At 42.5% G+C, this 23,166-nt stretch overlaps 1 protein-coding gene across 2 annotated transcripts in view; it reads left to right on the top strand.

Moving 5' to 3' along the window:
• GINS1 (GINS complex subunit 1) overlaps positions 1–23,166 on the top strand; it is a 344,403-nt gene that overhangs the window by 149,959 nt on the left and 171,278 nt on the right. For both annotated transcript variants that reach the window (XM_086927200.1, XM_086927199.1), the window contains exon 3: positions 4,479–4,577. In XM_086927200.1, the coding sequence (XP_086783326.1) occupies positions 4,479–4,577 (99 nt within the window). The remainder of the gene's footprint in view (positions 1–4,478; positions 4,578–23,166) is intronic.

Genomic DNA, 23,166 nt, shown 5'->3' with positions numbered 1-23,166 from the left:
CTTCTATCTTCTTCAACCGCTTGAGGTCTCTTGTCTCCCATGCACTCTAGCGGTTGCAGATTCTGACAAAGCTGCCTTCGGCAGATCCTTTATTTGGATTTGACGTCTCCTTTTGGGTGACGCTTTATGGTATTTTGTCCTTGCTCCTGGGTTCTGGACTGGTTGTCCTTCACTGTTGTTTCTTGTGGTTGCAGCCTTTCTGCCGGCTGCTGTGATGGTTCACCGAGGAGCTGTAGCTCAATGGTGGGTCTTGTGCCTCTGGTAGCACAGGCACACACAGGCCAAGGGTTCTATCCTGCCTATGCTCTGCATCTTCTTCTACCTCCGGGGGAGGTTAGGACTTTACACTTGCGGGGGTTCGTACCAGAGTGGTGCTCCTTTCCTTCCCTCAGTTTACTCTACACAGTGTTTGGCACTGTCTTTCCATGGTGATGTTTATTCACCATACCTTGTTTTTTCTTTTTCTACACACTGTTCCCATATTTTTGCAGTTTTTGGTGATGGCTTCGTGTTGTGACGCGGAAAAGTCTTCTGACGAAAACTGATGTCGATGTGCTGGGGAGGGGCATATATGGCTCCGCTGATGTCGCATCCATGGACGAGGTCAGGGCGGAGCCATACCGTGCTGCCACCCGGCGCGCAGAGGTGCTGCTGCGCAAAATATTCCAGACCAGTCTGACGCCTGGGGATATTCTAAGTTAAGGAATTTGCGGCTAGACTATGTCTCTACCAGATACATTGTTACTGAAGGTAAGTAACTTGTTCTTCTCGCTGCAAACGGTATGCAGTATGTTGAATCCTAAGAAACTAAATCCAAGTTAAGCTACTCAATGCTCGTAGCATAGCGCTTAGAAGCAGTCTTTAGAGTGTTCGATTGCCAAATGACATTTCAACTCTTTTAGAAACGTTCATATTATTCTCATTAGAGACCTGAATCAGCACTGTTTTAATAATATTTCTGTGTGGTTATTTGAGACTGTAAATATAAAATGTCTTAGGGCAGATCTGGTGTGTGATATTCTAAAGAACGAAATTGGGTTTCAGTTACCACTGCGTCCCTGACTACTTATTTACTAAGGAACTGTTAATAACCCAGAAAGTCTCAGACACCACATCAACTATGTGTTGAGTGGAGTTATGTGGACCTATAACAACTTGTATTTTGACGCTCAAGCGTTGATACACTGAACTAATTTCAGACACCCATACGTGGGAAAGTCAAATGTTGTAGAGCTAAGCCAAAGCCTTTGTTTACGCAACACTCATGACATGGGTATTTCTTCTGAGTTCTTTGTAATGCATTGTGTTAGCTAACAAAGTGAAATTGCTATTTAATGTCCTTGTAATGCCTGACATCTGCTGTTACTAGCGTGATGAAATTTAGAATATTTCAGATGTAAGAATAAGGCTCTTATTCTGTGGGTATACACAACATGTTCATATTTGCATCATAAAGTAATACAGAAGTGGCCCAAGCAATAAAACTGTTACTGTTCTCCAAATATGTACCATGTGTGACTTAATACCTGCCAATTGTATGCTGTGATTTATGTTTGAATAAACTTAATTTACTTGAAGTTTCTTATAAATGATACTCACAGTACCAGCCAAGTGTAAACAGATCGAATCCCCTGCAGTGAGTCCTGGTTGTTATGCACCAACACTACACATGGCTTGGTTCTTATAAAAAAAAAAAAATAATAATGAAAGCAAGCATGATGCCCTAATAGCTTAAACGCTTGTGCCGAGACATGCTGTGATCAGGAGATCATGAGTAAAAGAAATTGATCCTTCCATGGTTCCGAGGTAGTTAAATTGAGTATCATTACATTTAAAATGGTTATTAGTATAACATATAACCAATTTAATGAATGAGAGCACATTTATATAGTGCTCTAATACTCCTAGGAGTGTCATGGCACTCTGCACCTCTGCCAACGCTCAGATAACGTTTACTATTACAGTAAATAATCGTTTTTTTAAGTATGACTTCTGTCTAGAGGATACTATTATAGTCTTGATATGACATTTTGATAACATTTACAGTCTTTATATTTGTGCTTGAAACAAATAAATGCATTGCTTGTCTTATTTTACTGTCCTCTCATGTAAGGATAGCTATAGTGGTAATGTTACACCACAGACACATATCGGCACGTTTGCTATAATGGTAATGTGACAGTAGTTGCCCTTCCCATCGCAGGTGCTTTACTCCCATGGAGGTCTCCATAGGTGACACCCCCTCGATCCTGATCTCATTTATATAACAAACTAAAGGCTACTGCCTCTTCTCCTGTGTATCAGCTGGTGAGGAAGTAAACAAGCATTTGCAATGCAATAGGTCTGCTGTGACGCAAGTATAAGCTATTGGCATTGAAAATGACAATGCCTTTTATTTATGTTTTTAAAACGAAAACAAAAATCAAAGGCATTGTTATTTGCAATGTCAATAGCTCAAACTCGTAAATGCAAGACCTATTGCATTGCAAATGCTTGTTACAGTTGCTAACATGGTCTGTGCATAGGTTGCACCTCATTAGTACCAATTAAACTACCAACTATTGTAAAAAGCTACAGAAAGGTGACAAGGCAACCTTTGCCAAGGGCCTTCCACTACATAGCAACACATGTCGCTGTGATTTAGCAATTAGAATCTACATATTATGAAACAGATGATGGATTTTCTGACAAATGCGCAAATCCAAAATTACGCAAAAAACGCAGTGGCCTCACAATCGCATAAGTCTAGAGGTCCTGATTATGGGACATGTAGTTTACCCTTTCCGGTTCTAAGTACGGGGTGAAGTCCCAGTATGCAAAGTGCGGTTAGATACAGAGCTGAAATAGGCACTTCCAGGCTGAGCTCAGTCCTCCCACTTCGGAGCTCAGCTCTGTCCCCATGCACCAGGAGTGTCAGTTTGGAGTTATACTTCTGGGCTGGTCCTCTTACTGCATGAGAGAAGGATTCCCGAGACCGTTTGACTGGAAAAGCCATCTGGGCCTGCGCAGCGCTCTGGCCTGTAGTCTCACAGCCCAGCTCTCTCTCGCTGCACCAAGGGCTTGTAAGAACACGAGAACTGAGACATCCCCTGTGAGAGGTCATATGTGTGATATCCCCCAACACAGACTTCTCTCCAACAGGCAAAGGGCTGAGACCTGTACCCGCGGAGGCTGGAAAAATATGGCGCATTACAGATGCTCTGAGTCAAGCTGTACCTCCGAGCACCAGGGCACCCTGGATTTCCTCTGTGACATGCCCTGCCCTCCAGAGACTTGCGGAATGAACGTTTGGGAAACACTGGGGACGCTAGCAGAATGTGTCACTGTGCAGATCATTCGGAGATCACGCTGCAGCGACGTGCAGCGCCTTAAACAAGCTGTCTCCGAGTGCACGTCTCCTGTCCGCGCAGACACAGTGAGCAGGAGATAAAGAGGGACAGAAGATGGGCACGAGTGCGAGCGGCATTGAATGAAAGTGGGAAAGTGAAAGTGCAAGCTCGCGTCCCAGCGTGGGCTGGGAAAGCAAATAGGAGCGGCATTGGATGAAATTGGGAAAGTGAAAGCGTGCACATCGCCTGTCCGGGCGCGTGCACATCTCCTGTCCCCCTTCTCTAGCAAAACTGACGACAATAGGTCTCGCTAAGACGAGCAGCGCATGCGCTACGTCGCTAGGCGAGACCTAGAAAGGGCTTAGGTTTCTTGTTCTGATCTTTAGGGGGGTGGTTCAGACCCATATTTTTCCTTCAGCTCTTAGGCTGCGAACTTAAGGGTACGCCAAGAGGGTAGGACTCTGTGAGACAAACCCTCCAAGGCCAGTGAAACATGATGACAATCTTAAAATAACAAACGGTGCTCTGACTGGAAACTAAAGGGCGGGTACAAAGGAGCAACATAGTACTTTCTAAAGAGTTTAAATGCATTATTTGCTCACTCAGTATTGCAGAAGTGTACATTACAAAATATTCTCAATTCATGTTCTGTATGTTGCTTAACTGTGTTGGGGTGGCATTGAGAAACATATACGGGAGACAGCTGGGCAAAACATGCCCTCTCACAGAATGCTTTAGGAAAGAGAGAAAAAAAATTGAAAAGCAAGCACTCCTGGTAGAATAGAAGGAGCCAATCAAAGAAGTGGTAAAGAGTCTATGCTGCATGGGAGGGACAAAGACATTTTGGACAGGCAAAAACAAATAGAGACAGCAAATGGAAAGCAAGCAACTGTGAATGACAAAACAGAAAGCCAATGGTTAACAATGGGCGGAATGCATTCCTAGGTAAGCTTTCAGCATGTCCTTAATATGTCTTTACAGCTGACTGATAGGATTACACCTAAAAATGGCGACCTTGTATAGGCTGAGCCTGTTCTTAAAAGCTGACTTTTCCTTTCACTTTGGTGCAATCAAGGAATCTAGAGGCTATTGTAGTGTTATTTGAAAGTATCTTATTCCTTTAACATGAACAACTTTTCCCTCTTCCAGCAATGAAGCCAAGTCGGAAGGGCGAAGTGACCTGATTCCAACAATTAAATTTCGTCACTGTTGCTTGCTGCGAAATAGACGGTGCATTGTTGCCTATCTGTAAGTATTTAATGAGAAGCGCTTTTTTAGTCTGTGCTATCTTGGGTGATGAGCATGGGAAAAGGGTGCTGTTTGAGGTGCACTGATGTAGTTATATTGTAAATTAATGGTGCCTTTAGAAACTTGATTTGATGTAACTGTTGTGTTACCACTGGTAAACTTGATCTTATGGAAATTGATGCTTCCACTGTACAATTTTTAATAGATACAATTTTAGTTACCCATGATGACCATAAGGCGTCTTGCTGATGATTGCTGACTTGATTTTTTGGTCGAGCTTAGAGGCAACGCACATGCGCTGCTCTGCGATGCATGCTGTTATCCCTCTCTGAGGTTAGACCATGCCACCACTTTCCATTTGTTGTTTCATGTGCCTTTCAAAAATGCTTTAATCTTATTGGTGAAATGCTGGTTTTTGTCCCGCCTTTGGGTGTGTTTTTACTTTCCTGGCGACTGGCTGTGTTAAGCGTGCCCTTACTTTTTGATTTATTTATTTGTTTATTCTGTGCACTTTTTTTTTATTGATTGGTTCCCTGACGTATCTTGATGCTTCTCTGGCCCAGGCTTAATAATATGCGCGTGTTGGTCTGACCGCTAGTTGGACATCCACTGCTTGCACAGGAGCGGTTGCATAGGTTGTTCCCTTTGCGCTCGCGTGCAAGCACTTTTAAATTATACTGTTTTTCACCGCTCTCGTATTCCTTTGCTATATTTATGTTGCTGCTCCTATCTCTGTGCATGAGCGCTCCCGCCCCCCCCTGTTGTCAGTTTTACTCCTGTTGCTGACGGACAAGCGTAGGCAGCGGGGCAGACGGCAGGCAGCTCTTCTCTCCTAAGATGGCGGCTCCCACAGTCTCCATGTCGGTCCTATAAACCACCCCCCTCCGGTGCTCCCTTGAAGCCTCCCAGCAAAGCGCAGCCCCCGGTCTGAACCAGGTTCTGTACGGCCGCTGCATTTTTTACAACATGACGATCTTTTGTTTAAGAAAAAAACTTATTTCTGTGTGGATAGACTGGCTTTTTCGACAAACGCTGCAGGGCCTCCATTGGTTGAACAGAGAATGGGCTGCAGTCTAGAAATCGGAGCATGTCTGAGAGTGGGGTGGCTCTGGCCGGAAACCGCAAGTTGCCGGGCAAGAAGCAAAAGTTGATCAGCGATGAAAACAGTCACTGGTGCACCTTAGTATCAAGGTATGTCTTGTGAATCTGTGAGTACTTAAGTGCATTAGGTGACTGCTCCAGGGGATTCGTGAACACTGCTTGCTGCTAAAACAGATTGGAAAATACCATAGAGGTCAGTATGCCCACCCATCTCCCCAAGGGCCCATTTCCAAGAACATCCAGTCTCATTTTGGAGGGTCGACCTACAGATTGCTTCCAATAACAAGCACTGACAGAGCCAATAGGTCTCGCCTTTGGGACTTTATAAGTGTTTAGCTAATGCTATTGTTAAATTTAACAAGTGGAATGTTATCTCAAGAAGCGCACAGTTTGAGTAAAAGACTGTTTAAAATAAGAATAATCTCTCTCACACCCACAAACTCCTTAATGCAACAGCAGGTGTGGGGAGGCACACACAGAGCAAACACATATCACAAGTATTTCGATTTCCCTTGGCAACTGCCATAGATATTAGATGGCTTGACCTGACCCCATAATTACACCATTAGAAGGCAAGAATGCAGACAAAGTAAACCAGGGGGGGGGGGGTGGCGGTGGCTGAGAAGGACCTGCTCTCATATAATGTGAGCATCATTGCTTATCATATTAATGCAAAAGAACTCCGAATACTGTTGTGATGGCAGTATCTTTCATCTATTTCGCCAGCAAATGCTTACTGGTGATTTCCATTACGTTTTTTAGTGTCACGCTTTTATTATTACATATTTAACATGAAACCGCAAGCTTCCATATCAAAACCTTTATAATAGAAAACCAAAAGGAACTGAAAATGTGCAATGCCTCAACAACATGAAATACAAGTAGGCGCTATGCCATTCTCCAAGTTACTGTTGAAAGAAATAAAAAATACAACTTGAAGGGGCAAAATGTACTGAAGTCGGAATCCAGATCACAAAGACTTGTTTAAAAAGTGATTGGCTGGCACCTAATAATCGAGACAAAGTTATACGTCGGCATAGTGCATACATAGATAGGCATCTGCATGGAGAAGTGCACAAAACTACGCGCACGTAAGAAAAGCTTAGCACACCTCTACAAATTGGAGTCGGGCACAACGGTTTGCTGAACTCTATTGTTCGAAAATATTTTATGAAGTCAGAAACACTATGTATACACTTGGGCTGTGTCACCACACTCTACAGAGCTACTATTCGTAGAGACCAGAAACAAAAGTGTCCGACAGCAGGATTATTCATCAGACTTGTGAAAACTATTCCAGATCTAACCACTAGGCGGCACGAGTGGCATAAAAAACTAAAACACCAAACTAGTGCTTTACCGAAGTTACTCTTCCTTTGATTAGACGCTTAAGAGCGTTAACTAATCCGCAGCAGGAGACGGGAAACCTAGCTTAAAGATACAGCTGTTTTATCTTAATTCCACCGAAGGAACAAAAGGTTAAATCTCCGTGACAAGGCGCACCGGCTCCACAGTCTGTTCATGGTGAAGTCCATGTCATCAACTTCATGTGGCTCGGGTTTTCCCACCGTGATTAAAAGTACCCAACTTCCTCAAGGCAAGCACGTCGAACACAGAGTACCAGCAAAACGCTGCCCTTAGCTATAAAATAAACCCAACGAATACATTAAGCAACCGTTCGCCGTCAGCAAATGTAAAATGTGGCTATCACGTTCACAAAGATCTAACAAGGAATTCAAGGAATGCAGCGTCCTGCGAGTGGTGCGCGATAGCGAGCACCAGGCCTTATGTTTTGAATTATCGCGCAACTGTCCGTGCACGATAATTCAAAACATAAGGCGCCGTGCGGGTAACCGCAAGCAATAGGCCACACACACACAAGCGTGTTTGGTGTGCTTTTTGAAGCCCTTACAATAAGTCTCGCAGAGCAGCGCATGCGCGCTGCTTGGCAAGAATTAAAAACCACTGTAAACTTCCCAGTAACTTCCGGTAACCTGCTGGTGTCCTCACATTGAAAGCAGTGTCTAGTTTTAGAACGTTCTGACTGTTCTCGGTCTTGAATCTTTTCTGTTAAACTGGCACATTCCTGGAGCCAAACTGTTTAGTGTATAACTGGTGTAGAGCATTTTTTTCAACAAAATTTGCAATTGCCAATCAGTGCCAAATGTGTATTTCCTCCACTCTAGTGCTGTAAATGTAGTTTTTCCACTGGATAGCATTTGCAAATGCATTTGGAAAATTGGGTTGTGCATCTTTTGCACTAAGTAGCTTCCATCTTAATTTTGTATTGTGCAGAACGTATATGTTACTCTTAGAAAAAACACATGTTCTCATCTAGTATACCAGAGTGTATTCGATGCCTCCGAGTTTATACAAGTACTGAGTAATATACTTTAAAACCAATTTCAAATTTAGTCCAGCAAATTAAGAGAAAAAATATGCATGGCAAAATTCACAAGTACAGATCAGCCATCTTGGTATACTAGGAACATGTGTTATGTCTGCTACCATTTGAAGAAGGTAGAAAATCATGGCTGAGTTTGCGCTCCTCCAAATTTGAGTTGGTCCTTCTTTTAATAAACTCTGCAGCTTGATTGTCCGACTCCACCTTGCCTGCATGTAGAACCCAAAAAACATAAATCTGTCTGTAGGAATGTAAATATAGAAAGAAAAGAAGTCCTTTGAACCCAGGGCGAAGGTGAGAGTTGGACAGCTTCCAAAGGAAACTGACTCTGTGCTGTTACTGGGTTGATGTGAACTTTTAGATTTGTCCACTTCTCTCTATTGGGTTTTATTTTTTCTAGCACTGATTGCAGCGGAATGCGACCACACATAAATGTTCTTTCTTTAATATATGTATTGGTAAACATGCATCAAGCGCATGTCACAACACTCCTGGAGTTAATCACAAATCTTTTCTAAATAAACACACCTTTTGAGATAAAAGCTAGCCGAATTTTCAATTTACAGCAGTAGAAACAGTATTTGATTCCGCAGTACGCTCTGACACAATTTGCTACTACATTTCTCTACATAACTATACCAATTCGTACAGCCTGCCTCCTGTTCAGGTCCTGTGATTTAAGAAGTCAAATCTGCTAGGAAATGGTAAATTATAAATATGACTTTTGTTGGATAAAAGAACAAGTTTAGTGTAGTTTGCCACCTCTCTTGTGTGCTATATTCCTAGTTTCACAGTTATCACTTCTGCCACACAATACCCACTCGGTTTTGCATCACATGAAATATTGAGAAAGTATGAAAATGTATGTACGGTGTTTTAGAACACTTGTATCTCACCCTTGACGTTGACCTGCACGTGGGGGGGGGGGGGGGGGGGGGGGGGAAGTGGGGGGGGGGGGGGAGTACCGTTGGACAAGGTCTGTTACATACACCCCGGCTAACTTGTTGAAGGTAGGTTACCGTGCTGGTTTCAAGCACCTGTATGAACTTCTGGACCTTTTCTTCTCATGACATTTTTGTGATTAGACCACCTAAGAATATGTGCTAGACAAACACATTTCACAGGTTTAAACCTTTTTGTAATGTAATGTAATGTGTGTATACTTGTAAAGCGCACTATCACCTAGAAGGTATCTTGGCGCTGTATACCGCTGTGGAACCCTTCCTGGCTTTCCCTGTGAGATGCCCCTTACTGGGCACCTCCAAGGTGAGGCCAGGCATGCTAGCGCTTTAGGGGCCGTTGTGGAGATTGAGCAAGCTATTGCCCAGAGTTGCAGAGTGGGACCCATGATTAGAGTAGGCACCTAGGCGAGAATTATCGAGTCCGTGGACATTGAGCCCAAGACCCTGCCGCGTCGGGAATTGAACCTTGGTCCCGGGCCAGACCTCTGCCTCAGGGTCTGCCGCTCTAATCGGTGAGCCACACTTCTCCACACTTTTTATGTCTCCTACTTGTATTTCATTATCGCTTCTATGTACACAGTTAGTATATATATATTTTTTATTTTCACCCTGTTGTAAGTATTTCAGGCCCATTTGATATCTACTGTGCATGTAGATGCAATAGATTATTGACACTGATTATTGTAGTTTGGTATTGTACCTTACCTGGTGGTTCTATATGCTATTAAATGATCATCCTTATTAATTCATCCACCCCTCGGATACCTCTCTGAAGTGGTCCTGTTTTTAGGTCGAGCCTAGCTATTGCGTAAGCAATCTCTATGCGAGATTATAGCAAGGGGAAAAGAAAAGTCTACCAAAGACCTCTAGAATGCGGATCATGGCCAGTGCATGTGAGGCATTCAAGCGCGAAGAACTGCTTTCGCCAGCGCGCGCTCAGCCTCACTTCCTGCCCACCCTCTTACTTTCGTTATCGCTCACTCCCCATATGCTCGTTCCCTCCCACCATTCCTTTGATGTCCGCTTCTTCATGCGCGCCCCACTTCCCCTACCCCTCCCACAAAGCAAGACATTTTCCACCAGCCACTTCACGCGCTCCACAGAATCAGCCCCCCTCCCAGGCTGCCTGTCATTTTTCAAAGGCAGCTTGTTTTCCATTGCCGACAGTTCACAGCATGGGTGGTCTACCCTCATAGTGACGCTCAGCTTTCCTGAAGTTCCATGGGTCAGTGCAGCCCGGGCTGCTGTTTAGACGGCTCCGTAAAGAAGATGCTGCCATTAAATAAATATATTAAAAAAGGAAAGAAAACCAATAAATACAGTTTTAAAGAACAGTGCTTTAATGTTTTGTGTGTAGGGAGTTTTTCATGTTCGCTAAACACGAGGGCTCGTGTGCAGCTTTCTTTCCACTAAAGTCATGCACCCCTCGCCTTGAGCTCTCCATGTTGCTCCCTTCGCCCCATTTGCTCTCTCTTCTTCGTGTGCTGCATTTTATTCCACTCGCCAGACCTGCTCTCTGTTGCTCCTTCCTCCTGCCCAGTGCTTCTTCGTTCTTGGCTTTCTTTAGATTTTCCCCAAAAATTTCTCCCCAACCTCTGGCCTGTTGCTCTGCTGCACGTTGCTCTCCACGCCTGCTCATCATAAGGGGAAGAAACAGGAGGCAATCCATCCGTCAACAGACCTCATCTGCTAGCGGCCACGAGAACTACACATTTAGGGAATGTAGCTATCTCGTTCTTTTTATGCAACTTCATGGATTCCACATTTTTCATGCTTGTATTTTTCGCATTGTTGTTTACTGTTGTTTTGACTAATGTTCACACATTCACTTACATCTGTTTTTTCTTGAGAGAATGACACGCAAGCCCACACACACACACACACACAACCCCCCACAAACAGACACACCCCACACCTCCCACACACCCCCTCCCACACACACACCTCACACACCGCCCCCACACACACACCCACCACACACAAACCCACCACACACACCCACACACACAACCCCACACACAACCCCACATAATTACACTGCACTCAATGCAACATACACTCCAAATACCACTCAGTGCCACATAATTACACTCCACATAATTACACTGCACTCAATGCAACATACATGCCTAATACCACTCAGTGCCACATAATTACATGCCACACAATTACACTCTCCTGAATACAGCATACACTCCACACAATACCACTCAGTGCCACATATTTATATGCTACATAATTACACAGCACTCAATGCATCATACACTCCAAATACCACTCAGTGCCACGTAATTACACGCCACATGATTACACTGCACTCAATGCAACATACACTCCGAATACCACTCAGTGCCACATAATTACACACCACATAATTCCACTGCACTCAATGCAACATAGTCTCCAAATACCACTCAGTGCCACACAATTACTCTACTGAATCCAACATACACTCCACACAACACCACTCGGCCACAATTATATGCTACATAATTACACTGCGCTCAACGCAACATACACTCCAAATAACACTCAGTGCCACATAATTACACGGCACACAATTACACTCTACTGAATACAACATACACTCCACACAATACCACTCTGCCACATAAATATATGCTACATAATTACACAACATACACTCCAAATACCACTCAGTGCCACCTAATTACACGCCACATAATTACACTGCACTCAACGCAACATACACTCCAAATACCACTCAGTGCCACATAATTACACGCCACATAATTACACTGCACTCAATGCAACATACACTCCGAATACCACTCACTGCGACATAATTACACGCCACATAATTACACTGCACTCAATGCAACATAAAGTCCAAATACCACTGAGTGCCACATATTTACACGTCACATAATTACACTGCACTCAATGTAACATACACTCCAAATACCACTCAGTGCCACATAGTTATATGCAACATAATTACACTGCACTCAATGCAACATACACTCCACACAATACCACTCAGTGCCACATAATTATATGCGACATAATTACACTGCATTAAATGCAACATACACTCCACACAATACCACTCAGTGCCACATAATTATATGCTACTTAATTACACTGCATTCAATGCAACATACACTCCAAACAATACCACTCAGTGCCATATAATTAAATGCTACATAATTGCACTGCACTCAATGCAACATGCACTCCAAATACCACTCGGTGCCACATAATTACACGCCACATAATTACACTCTACTGAATACAACATACACTCCCCATATTACCACTCAGTGCCACATAATTAGACGCCACATAATTACTCTTCTCAATGAAATGTAAATACACTCCATATAATACCACTCAGTGCCATATAATTACACACCTCATACTTACACTCTACTCAATGCAACATAAATACACTCTATCTGTCCATCTATCTATCGCCATCACTCTATCAATCGCCCTCACTCTATCTATCTGTCTGTCTATCGCCCTCACTCTATCACCCTCCCGCTATCTATCTATCACACTCACTCTATCTATCGCATCACCACAGTATCACTCAGCACCACCACAGCATCACTCAGGAGCACCACAACATCACTATGCGCTACCACAGCATCACTGAACGCCACAGCATCACTCGTCGCCAGCAAAACATCACTCAGCGCCACCACAGCATCATTCTGTGCAACCATTCAACAACAACTGGTTCAAATATGCTATCTCAATGTTTCAAGCTTTATTACAAATGTCACAAAAAGATGTTAATATTTCACTTCTGTTCCTGGATTTTCGTCACAATAAAATACAATGAACAGAATCTTCACAAAAGTTATGTACAAAAGTTTAAGATATTGTCATTATAAATTACAATAACTTTTATTTAATTATTAATTGTTTAAAAAAAGTAAAGCTATTGCTATTTGTATTATCAATACATCTAAGTCATGTAAATACAACACATATTGCATTACAAAATGCTATAGGTGTCACATTTGCGAAAGTTAAAACTATTGGCATTGTAAATGACAAAGCTATTAAATTCGCTATTTTCAAAACTAACACATAAATTAAAAAATTGTCATTTACAATACCAATAGCTCAAACTTTCCTAATGCGAGACATATTGCATTGCAAATGCTTGTTTACCCATTCTTTTTCCACCACTTTAAATTTCCTTTTCATATGTGAGTAAATATTAAATCCAGGGCATTATGTTCTTTTGAACTTTCAAAAGGTCCGCTGTTTCATACAGTGTAATGTACAAGCCTTGCATTACATCATTCTGTAAAACCTTTTTGTTAATGCCAGTTTATGCTTTCAATTGTTTTATCCGGTACATGTTGAATTAGTCCGTGTAAGCTTTAAATGGAGCAATGCCTTTTTCAGTGCTCCTAAATACCATACACACCTTTTTATTAGTGAATACATTTTCTTGCATCTGAACTGTATTTTAGACCTTGTTCAAAAGTTTTTTCTTGCTTTTAAGTGACAAAGCATTTGCAGAATATCTCATATTCTAACTGCTCTAGACAGTGCTGCTGCACTGTGTCTTTGTTCCCGTTGGTAATTTCCACATTTTAAGACCAATAGGCAGCGCTGCACCTGCTTCTCTGGTTCAGTTGGTAATTCCTCATTTTAAGTCCTATAGCCAGTCCTGCAGCTGCTTCTCTGGTCCCAGTAATAATTCCTCATTCTACGTCCTCTAGACAGTGTTGCAGCTGTCTCTCTTCCTAGTGGTAATTCCTCATTCTTAGTCCTGTAGACAGGGCTGCAGCTGCTTCTCTTGTCCCAGTGGTAATTCCTCATTCTTAGTCCTCTAGACAGTGCTGCAGCTGCTGGTCCCAGTGGTAATTCCTCATTCTAAGTCCTCTATACAGTGCTGCAGCTGCTTCTCTGGTCCCAGTAATAATTCCTCATTCTACGTCCTCTAGGCAGTGTTGCAGCTGTCTCTCTTCCTAGTGGTAATTCCTCATTCTTAGTCCTGTAGACAGTGCTGCAGCTGCTTCTCTTGTCCCAGTGGTAATTCCTCATTCTAAGTCATCTACACAGTGCTGCAGCTGCTTCTCTGGTCCCAGTAATAATTCCTCATTCTAAGTCCTCTAGGCAGTGTTGCAGCTGTCTCTCTTCCTAGTGGTAATTCCTCATTCTTAGTCCTCTATACAGTGCTGCAGCTGCTTCTCTGGTCCCAGTAATAATTCCTCATTCTACGTCCTCTAGGCAGTGTTGCAGCTGTATCTCTTCCTAGTGGTAATTCCTCATTCTTAGTCCTGTAGACAGTGCTGCAGCTGCTTCTCTTGTCCCGGTGGTAATTCCTCATTCTAAGTCATCTACACAGTGCTGCAGCTGTGTCTCTGGTCCCACTGGTAATTCCTCATTCTAAGTTCTCTTAACAGTACTGCAGCTGTCTCTCTTCCCAGTGGTAATTCCTCATTCTTAGTCCTCTAGACTTCTCTAGTAAAAACCCAATATCCTTTAGGAAGTTAGAGCCAATAGCTCTAACTTTCATCAACGCTAGACCGATTGCATTGCAAATGCTTTAGGTCTCACCTAGATAATAATGTCTTATTAGTTATTTATAAGTTAACAAAAATGCTTATAACACTTTTTTATAATAACCTTTCAATATGCTGCACAGCACCTACACTGCTCTGCAACATAGCTTAAAAACACTGGCACAGCCAAAAGCTCCGGCTAAGCAATTATAAAGCTGCAAAGGAGAGACCTATTGGCTATGCTAATGCTTGTTTTCTTTATGCTACACACAAAATAAAAATCCTGCTGAAAGATTCACTCTTCAGCAGTGTTTCCTAAACGTTTTAGAACCATATTCCAAATTTTAGAATGTCAAACGTTTGCGACTCACCGAGCTTTAATGGACAAGAGGTGGGCGGTTTTTTAATCCATTTAAAGCATCCTGTGGTAGCGCACCGTCATTTACAGACACAGCATTTCCCATTGAATTTACCACTAAGTTTCATACAGTTTTACTAATAAATTTCAAACAAATGTAAATGCATAGAATTTGGTTTTCAGTAAATATTTATCATTTGTGCATCATTAAGTAAAGTGCCTTGATTTGTCTTGCTCCTATTAATATTTTTGTTTCTATCGCACTTCACAATGACAAAAAAGTGCTTAATTTTTACTTTCTTAACTGCTGAATGTGTAAAGTTCGCTTACAGGTATTTATATTTTGCTGTGTGTTACACAAACCTACATCCTGTAGCCTTTCCTTTCACATACGTTTTATCCCAGCAAGATTGCCACATATTTCATTTTACTAGTCTTTCTCTGACTGCAAAGTGAGATGAGTTTGTCAACACCAATCCATGGTAAAAGTAATAAGCAGCCATTTTTTTAGAAGACGGAGCCTGACATTTGATCTCTGTCTTTAAAGCGTGGGAAATGTGACACGATAAATACAGAGTTTAAAGGTATCTTTTTTTAGGTCTCGCTGGTGTTAGCAGCGCTTCGCACTGCATCCAGCGAAATACCTTATGTTGTGCACTTGCTGGGAATGTTGGACAGGGGAAGGGTACGCACTTTCCCTCGGCGATTTCATCTCGTGGGCGCGCACGCCCAGCCCGGCGCCTTGCACATCTCCTGTTCAACATTCCCCGCAAGTCAGCCTCTCGCCTCTCTCAATCATGCGCGCACACACACAGCCACACACGCATGCACACACACACACACAAGCACACACTCACACACACATACACACACACACACACACAAATATACACACGCACACACACACACACACACACACTCCTCCCCCCTTACCTCAACGGGCTCTTGTTGCTGCGCTGGTGTCATCTCTGCACTCCAACTCCTCTGCAAGCATGACGCGGGGCTCTCCCCTTAGGCATGGGAGCCCCGCCGTGCTATCCGCTGGTCTTCCCCCAGGCCCCTTCAGGGACCCGGGACTTCGGTTCCCGCGCCTCGCTTTGGCTCCGGGCTCACTCCTCATAACGAAAGTTATGAATGGCGCGCATGCGCGGGCAACCCCAGCCCTCCCAGGTCTCCTCGCAGTCCGGATACTGAGCTTGTTTGCAGTGTTTATGCCTTTCACAATGCGAATTTTAAAAATATTTAATTGTTTCTGATGTTGTTGGCACATTTATGTATGGTTTTTCTGCCCTAATCATTGCTGACGCTTTGCAAATGCTTTTTTGTTTTACAATTGCGGCAGGATGACGTGCGCAGCCGGGACAGACCCTCCATTCGCAGCCCCTCGGTGTCCGCAGTTGCTCATCCTCACTGCACAGCTTAGCTCTGAGTCAGGCGGGATGAGCAGAAAGCGCTGTAATGCACTCAAGCCTTTGCACGTCAAACCTAGCTCAGCTGGGACTCAAAGGCCTCCGCTTGTCGTCCTTTCGCCTGCACATAGTGACTAAGAAAAACCCCAGGGTTTGGGCAACTTCTCTGCACAAAGGTTTAACGGGGTGAAACAACTCTTGGCTCTATGGGGAGGAGGTGGGAGGTGGGTATTGGACCCCTATCGATAGCTGCATCTTGCTAAACACATTTACGAGCTACAAATATAGGAGATTCATTACTACAGGAAGAAAGGCAGCATGGGTGGGAACCAGACCTACACCGAAGCAGGTATTGATAATAATTTGATTTTTTTACAGTGTTATGATATTGGTGTATCCCTTTAAAGAGCTATGATTTTTTTTTTGCAGCATTTGTGAGCTAGCGTGCAAACAGGAGAAGTTCAGAGTCCAGTCAGTTGTGCGCGGTGGCCCTCACCCGTTCCCGACATTCCTTAGTCGTATCTCTGATTAGCTCATTATCCACACATTTTTCGACAAAAACATCACGTGTGAGAACGTTGCCCTGGCCAACAGAAGGTTGTTTAGAGATTTTGAACATTCAGCTTTTAAATGTCACTCATTTATTACAGATTTATTTCAGAAAATAGTTTAGCCAGAAGCATTGCGTCATAGTAGCAGACAAGTTTAAGAAGCGAGAGGTTTGGAAATATTTCTGTAGAAAGCCGTTGCGTTGTGTTATACAGCTCCTAACACGCGGTTACCACAGCCTTCTTGTTTATGACACGAAAATGTGATGGGCACATAAATATTTTCAAGGCACAACACATCACTTTACCTAGAAAAGGGCATGGTAACGGTGCCAGGCTGTGATAATACTAATTCTATGCCAGAACAGTGTAATCAGCTGACACCAGGTATTCAATTTAACAGCGGAGAATAAAATGTTTATTTTGATCAAAAAGGCCCATGGGTTGGTAGAAATCTCAACTCCGCAAATTGATTTCCACAAGCGCTTTGAGTACACGTGGGCAATGAAGCTTCTGGGTGAAATTTCTTATACCTTGAATGCACCTCTCATTCTCAAAAGTTTGCTCAATTCCAAGAACATTGGAGAAGACAGGCATTTCTTTGCTCATTGGGGGACATTTTCTCTTCCCGGGAGGAGTTGGGTTCCTGGATATGTTTTAGTGACACTTTAGTTCCAGACCGGAATTTGGAAGAGATTGCATGCAAGTTAGAAAGTCTCTGTTCATATCAAGGGGACTGGGCTTTTTGTGACCCAACCGTGGACTTTAGTTAGAGGTGTTAAAAGGACCAAACAAGCATTAAAAATGCAATAGGTCTAGTAAAAGCCATTTGCTTTGCTATACAATACCATTAGCAAAGCAAATGGCTTTAACTTAATCAAAGGCGAGAACTATTGCATTTTCAATGCTTGTTATTGGGGAAACATCCTTTACGACGCAACTTTTACCACGCAGTGCCTTTACAACGCAGGTTTTTCAACGCAAGTCATTACAACGAATTGCACTGGGGGGCGCTCTAGCATAGGTAATAGTTTAATTTACTATCTAACACCTTCCCTACTATCCACGGAGACTGGAGTTGGAATAGTAAAGTAAACTATTCACTATCCAGCACCCCCCAACGCAAGTCGTTGTAACGACTTCCGTTGAAAAACCTGCGTTGTATGAGCATGCGTGGTAAAAGCAGGCGTTGTAACAACGTACATCCTGTTATTGCTTGGACTTGCAGGGCCCACCAAAAAAGGTCTTGTGACCCACCATTGGGTCGTGACCCACCACTAGATTGCGACCCACAGTTTGGGGAAACACTACTCTACAGACTGATTTGTAGTTGACTTAGACAGAGCATACTCTTCATATTTAGAATTTCTGCAGGGCCTCTGTGTTTGTCAAACCTGTTCATTCTCAGGATTGTTTCCCACCTATCGTGACTTATATTTAGCAGAACAGCTTTGAGTGCCTCTTTTGCCATTTTTTTTGTCAGGCATACTTGCAGCCGATCCTTTAAGGGCTCTTCTGTATTTTTAAGTTAAGAAATGTTATCCACTTGAAATTTATACGTTTGTTGCAGAAGAGATTTATGCTTCTTCTTTTTTTTTTTTTATTTATCTCGGTCTTTAATTTGTAGTCAATTATGCTAATGATGTCTTTCTATCTCAAAAGTATGTAGAACCTTTGTATTTTTCTTTTTCTGGATTATTACCCTTTATTCGGGATCTGGTTTATTCGGTAGAATAGTGTTGATTGTAATTCATGTATCTATCATTGTTAACACTATTTTAGCGCTGTTATTGGTATATCAATTATCTGTCATCAATAGGAGTTTCAGTGCTTACAAAAACATTAGGTGAGGTGGTTCTTAATGTGCATTTGGCCCTTTCTCTTGCAGTCTGTTAGGAATTCTTTCACTGTCAACCCATACCCATCTTTGCCATTTAGCTTGTACCATAATCCTACTTTTGAACGAATCACTGCATTTGGATATAATTATTGCCAGATTCAAGGGGTGGTAGGCAGGAGAGACGACGAATGGGATGGATGGCATTCGCTCAGAGTTTTTTTAAACCGCTAAGATGTAGTTCTCATCAGGACACCAGATGTCAGAGTACCCAAGAAATTGTAATGGGGATGGCTGTAGAGGCATTTATTGGGCAATTATTGGTTATTATGACACCAGATGTTTTAAAAGGGTACCCTAATATTGTGCTCCCTGTCTAGAAGTGTAACTTAAAATAGTACCTATCTTTTAGACACAGAGTATTCCTGGAATAGTGCTATAAATGCAGGATTTACACTGTGAAACATGTATATTGTTCTCAAGTTACTTTTCTCTTTCCTTTAATATTATTATTATTATTATTATTCAGATTAATAGAGCGCATCGCTACCCAACCATGGGTTTCCCAGTGCTACGCTACAATAAGGTACCAAGGAGCACAGTAGAGACTGATTTAGGAGGCAGCGTTTAAAAAGAGCCAGGTTTTGAGTTTCCTACGGAACACTGAAAGTGAACAACACAATCTAAGCTCAGCCTGGACACAATTACATAACTTTTAGCCTCAAAAAGAAAAGGCTTGGCCATCTTGCCTAGCTCTCTTAACCGTAGGAACTACGACAAGTTACTTGAGCATAGGGAGCAGCTGGGAGTGTATGGTAGCACCAACGATCTTAAGTAGTAGGGATCTTTCTCTTGAGACGGGAAAACTCAATGAAATTTGCTTAGGCATGACGTTATCTAAAATGGGATTAAGAAAGTTAATGCACCCAAAATTTATTGGAGCAAAGCATTTCAGGTGGTCTATGGGTGCATACACTTTGCAGCGTTTTCTGCCAATGCATTAGAAAGAGGTGCCTACATTTGAAATTGGAGAAGATCTTTTGTGTTTACATGGAAAATATTGCTTCCCTCAGCAGTAAAAGAAGCTAATCATTATGTAGGCTATCCTTTTTTCAGTGTAAATGTGTGTGGATTTCAGGGTGGTTTCTCAGTGTTTTCCAAACCTTTAGAAATCCGAGCTCATCAGCATTTATTCATATACCTACCTCTCCACCCCAAAGATTGTTATAAAGCACCTATTTAGTTGGAGACATAATGCAGGGTGTGCAGTGTCTTCCCATCACCAGAGTGACCACTGGACTTATATTAGACTGTTAGCATTAAAAGAATGTGTATTGCACGCTCACTCACACATACATCTTATTACCCTCTCTCTTATCTCATTACCTCTCACACTCTGGCAGGATTCCTTCTGGTTTACAGGACTATTCATGGATTCAAGAAGCAAGAGTGCTATATCCAAATGTTTTCAGAAACAAATTATTGGACACCGCTGGGGGTCATTCACCTGCTCCTTGGAGAATATTATGACTTTGTAGGGGGTCTTCAACCCCATCAACTGCATTGTTACTTGTGAAACCTTTAAAATGTTGAATTAAATCAGATTAATTTGTAGTTCTACTTTCTAAGGGACCTGAAACTCGATGCATTAGACAATCACGCCACTGCCTTTTTGCACTCTTTCCCTGACTTCATTAGGTGGTGCTGCTATTGTGTAGATATTCATAACTGTCCAGTGTCTCCATGGCAAATGTTTCAAACATCAGTCCTGACTTTTACCAGAAATTATATTGTATTCTGGGACTTTAAATGTTGCTGTTACCAAAGTAACTATGAGCTCAAACCCTCAGCAGTAAAGTAAGCCAGGACTACCGAAGTTATCACACATAACAATGGAATACCTTGCAGTTATGAATTTTGTTGATATGAGAAATGTCTTGTCATGTTTTCACCACTATCCCATGTGTATGGTGATAGCACTCTTTTCACAGGTACCTGTCACTACACCATGCATTTGAGTCCTGGGGTGTTTGGCAGGTGACCCGCTTTCAATACTGACTTGTTAGAAACAGGACTGGTGTATCAACGGGTTTTACCTATTCAGTATCTGTGTCATAGTACATATTGGCCAAGATTCTTATGAACCAGCCATTTCATCAGTCTAGGGAAGTATTAAATACTGCCTAATATCAACTGTGATTTTTTAATAATTTCCAGATTCTCTGCAGTGCAAAAAATAATTAGATCAGACCTAAAACATGATTCTGATCCCTGCAACTTTAATCCAAGCACACCAACCTGCAGGAAACGAAAGGAAGAAGAGAAAATATTTTAGAGTCCTGCAATTATCGCCAAAATGTATGATAATACGTCCGCTAATTGTTTTAGATGCTTTCAATGTGATCCAGCCAATTGGTCTCACATTATGGTTTACTGTCCAAAAATTAAGTCTTTTTGGGATGAAATTTTTGTTTTTCTTAAAACCTATTATGCGATTTCAATTTCATGCAACGTAAAATTAATACTGTTTGGCTTTGATCCCGATTGTAAACTTTCAGATTATTTGGCAAAATTGGTTTATATTGTAATGGCGGTTGCTAGATCACTGTTATTGCAGAATTGGCGGTCATCACAGGTTCCGGTGTTTCAGGAGTGGTTTGACAAAATGAAAAGGGTCAGGAAATGCGAACAAATGTATGCAAAACGGGTTGGGGGGATAAAGTTTGAAAAGATTTGGGGAGTGTATTTCGAGTAACTTCCTGCATAATATGTTATATTGAAAAGTATGATAATGTATATCTGTGAGATTTATACTATTTGTATCTGATTTAAGAGACTGCAAATAACTTCAATAAAAATCTTTTTAAAAAAAAGATTATCAGTGTTTATATGATTACACTGATGAGGACTGTTATCCTATTGGTGGGGCTTTATCTGCTATTATAGGTTTAAATCTAAAATGGGATAGCCTGTATATGCGTGCTACATACACACATTAGGGTACTTGCATTCAGTAGCATTAATTGCTAGTTATAAAGCTACACAATTTGCAGTACAAACTACCCTCTTAAGTGTTAGATATTCAGCCTTTCTAATAACAAGAAATGGGAAACAAGAAATTGTCAAACAAAAGATGAGATGTACAGTCTGCTTCATGTGTTTTCCATATCTTCGGTACTTGGCATTGATTTTTCTACTATTTCTGATAATTCCGCCTTATAAAACCCGACTAGAAATGATTGCTAAAGAATCCATATGATGTGATGCACGTTATTGTATTTAAATCTGGCTTGTTTTGGTCGTTTGCAGACATTTCTTGCTTTAAAGCTCTAGGCCTATTCAGCAAGCCCACAGATGGAAATCAGCAGATACACTACAGGATTGGGCAGCAAAGCTATAGGCAATGTTGGCAATGGAAAAACTAGACTGGGAGCTAAATGGCATGAGAAGTAAATATGATGCCATCTGGCATCCACTGGTGGACCATCTGCTGGAGGGAAGTTTATGACTAGGATGTCCCTGGTCACTATGCTTGTCTAAACTTGACTAATAATAATGACTTGATTTAGCACAACTCCATTACTTGTACTAGGTGTAACTCTAAGTCACGGTCAGCATTTCCAAAGTTATGTGGTCCACCCAGGGGTCAAGGGAGGGAGGAGGTGTTACCCGATTGGAAATATAAGTGTTTATGAAAAGGAAAACCAATAAAATACTGTTGGAGAAAAAAGAAATGAGCGACATCAGTTTTTCAGGAATGATAGTGATGTCTGCATATCTTGGGAACATTGTCAAAGTGTTGGAATACAATTAAATTATATGTTTAACTAGCAGCCCGCCCCAGCGTTGCCTGGGGCAGAAAGGGGCTGGGGCATCATTTGAGGCTTGCGTGCACTTCTGCCCCGGCCCCCTCCCGCCCCGGCCCCCTTCCGTCCCGGCCCCCTCCCGCCCGTGTCCCGGTGAGCCTGATCCTTACATCCGCCGCCGGTCCCACTCCAGGCGCCCTGGCCGAACTGGCTGCCACTCTCCAGGCGCCCCGCCCGCACAGGCCGCCACTCTCCAGGTGCCCCGGCCGCACAGGCCGCCACTCTCCATGCGCCCCGCCTGCACAGGCTGCCACTTTGCCCAGCAGCAAGCAAGGCCGCGGCAGTCCTCCCAGCAGGTCGCGATCTTCGGCGCTATTTCCGGAAGTGTTGCCAGGGTTAGCAAATTCAGAATGATGTCATCACGCAGACGTCGCGGCCGGCGCTACTTGCAAGGGACTACTTTATTTTTATTTCGAAATTTTTTAAACAACGTATATTTTTTATTTTTAATAGCCTATGTCCTTCTGCTTGCCCTGAGGTTTTCAAAGATGTCTTGGGTGTTTTGATTGGTGGTGTACTTTTCGAGTTTACCTGGCTCGAAGGTTTGTGTTCTCTCTTTATAATAGTAGTATAGATTGACTGAGATGGATTAATATCTATTGTGCTTCAGTA

Source organism: Lissotriton vulgaris, chromosome 6 (assembly GCF_964263255.1).
Source record: "Lissotriton vulgaris chromosome 6, aLisVul1.2, whole genome shotgun sequence".
Lineage (NCBI taxonomy): Eukaryota > Metazoa > Chordata > Amphibia > Caudata > Salamandridae > Lissotriton > Lissotriton vulgaris.
The sequence above is the reverse complement of the archived record's forward strand: the minus strand, read 5'-3'. Positions and strand labels throughout refer to the sequence as shown.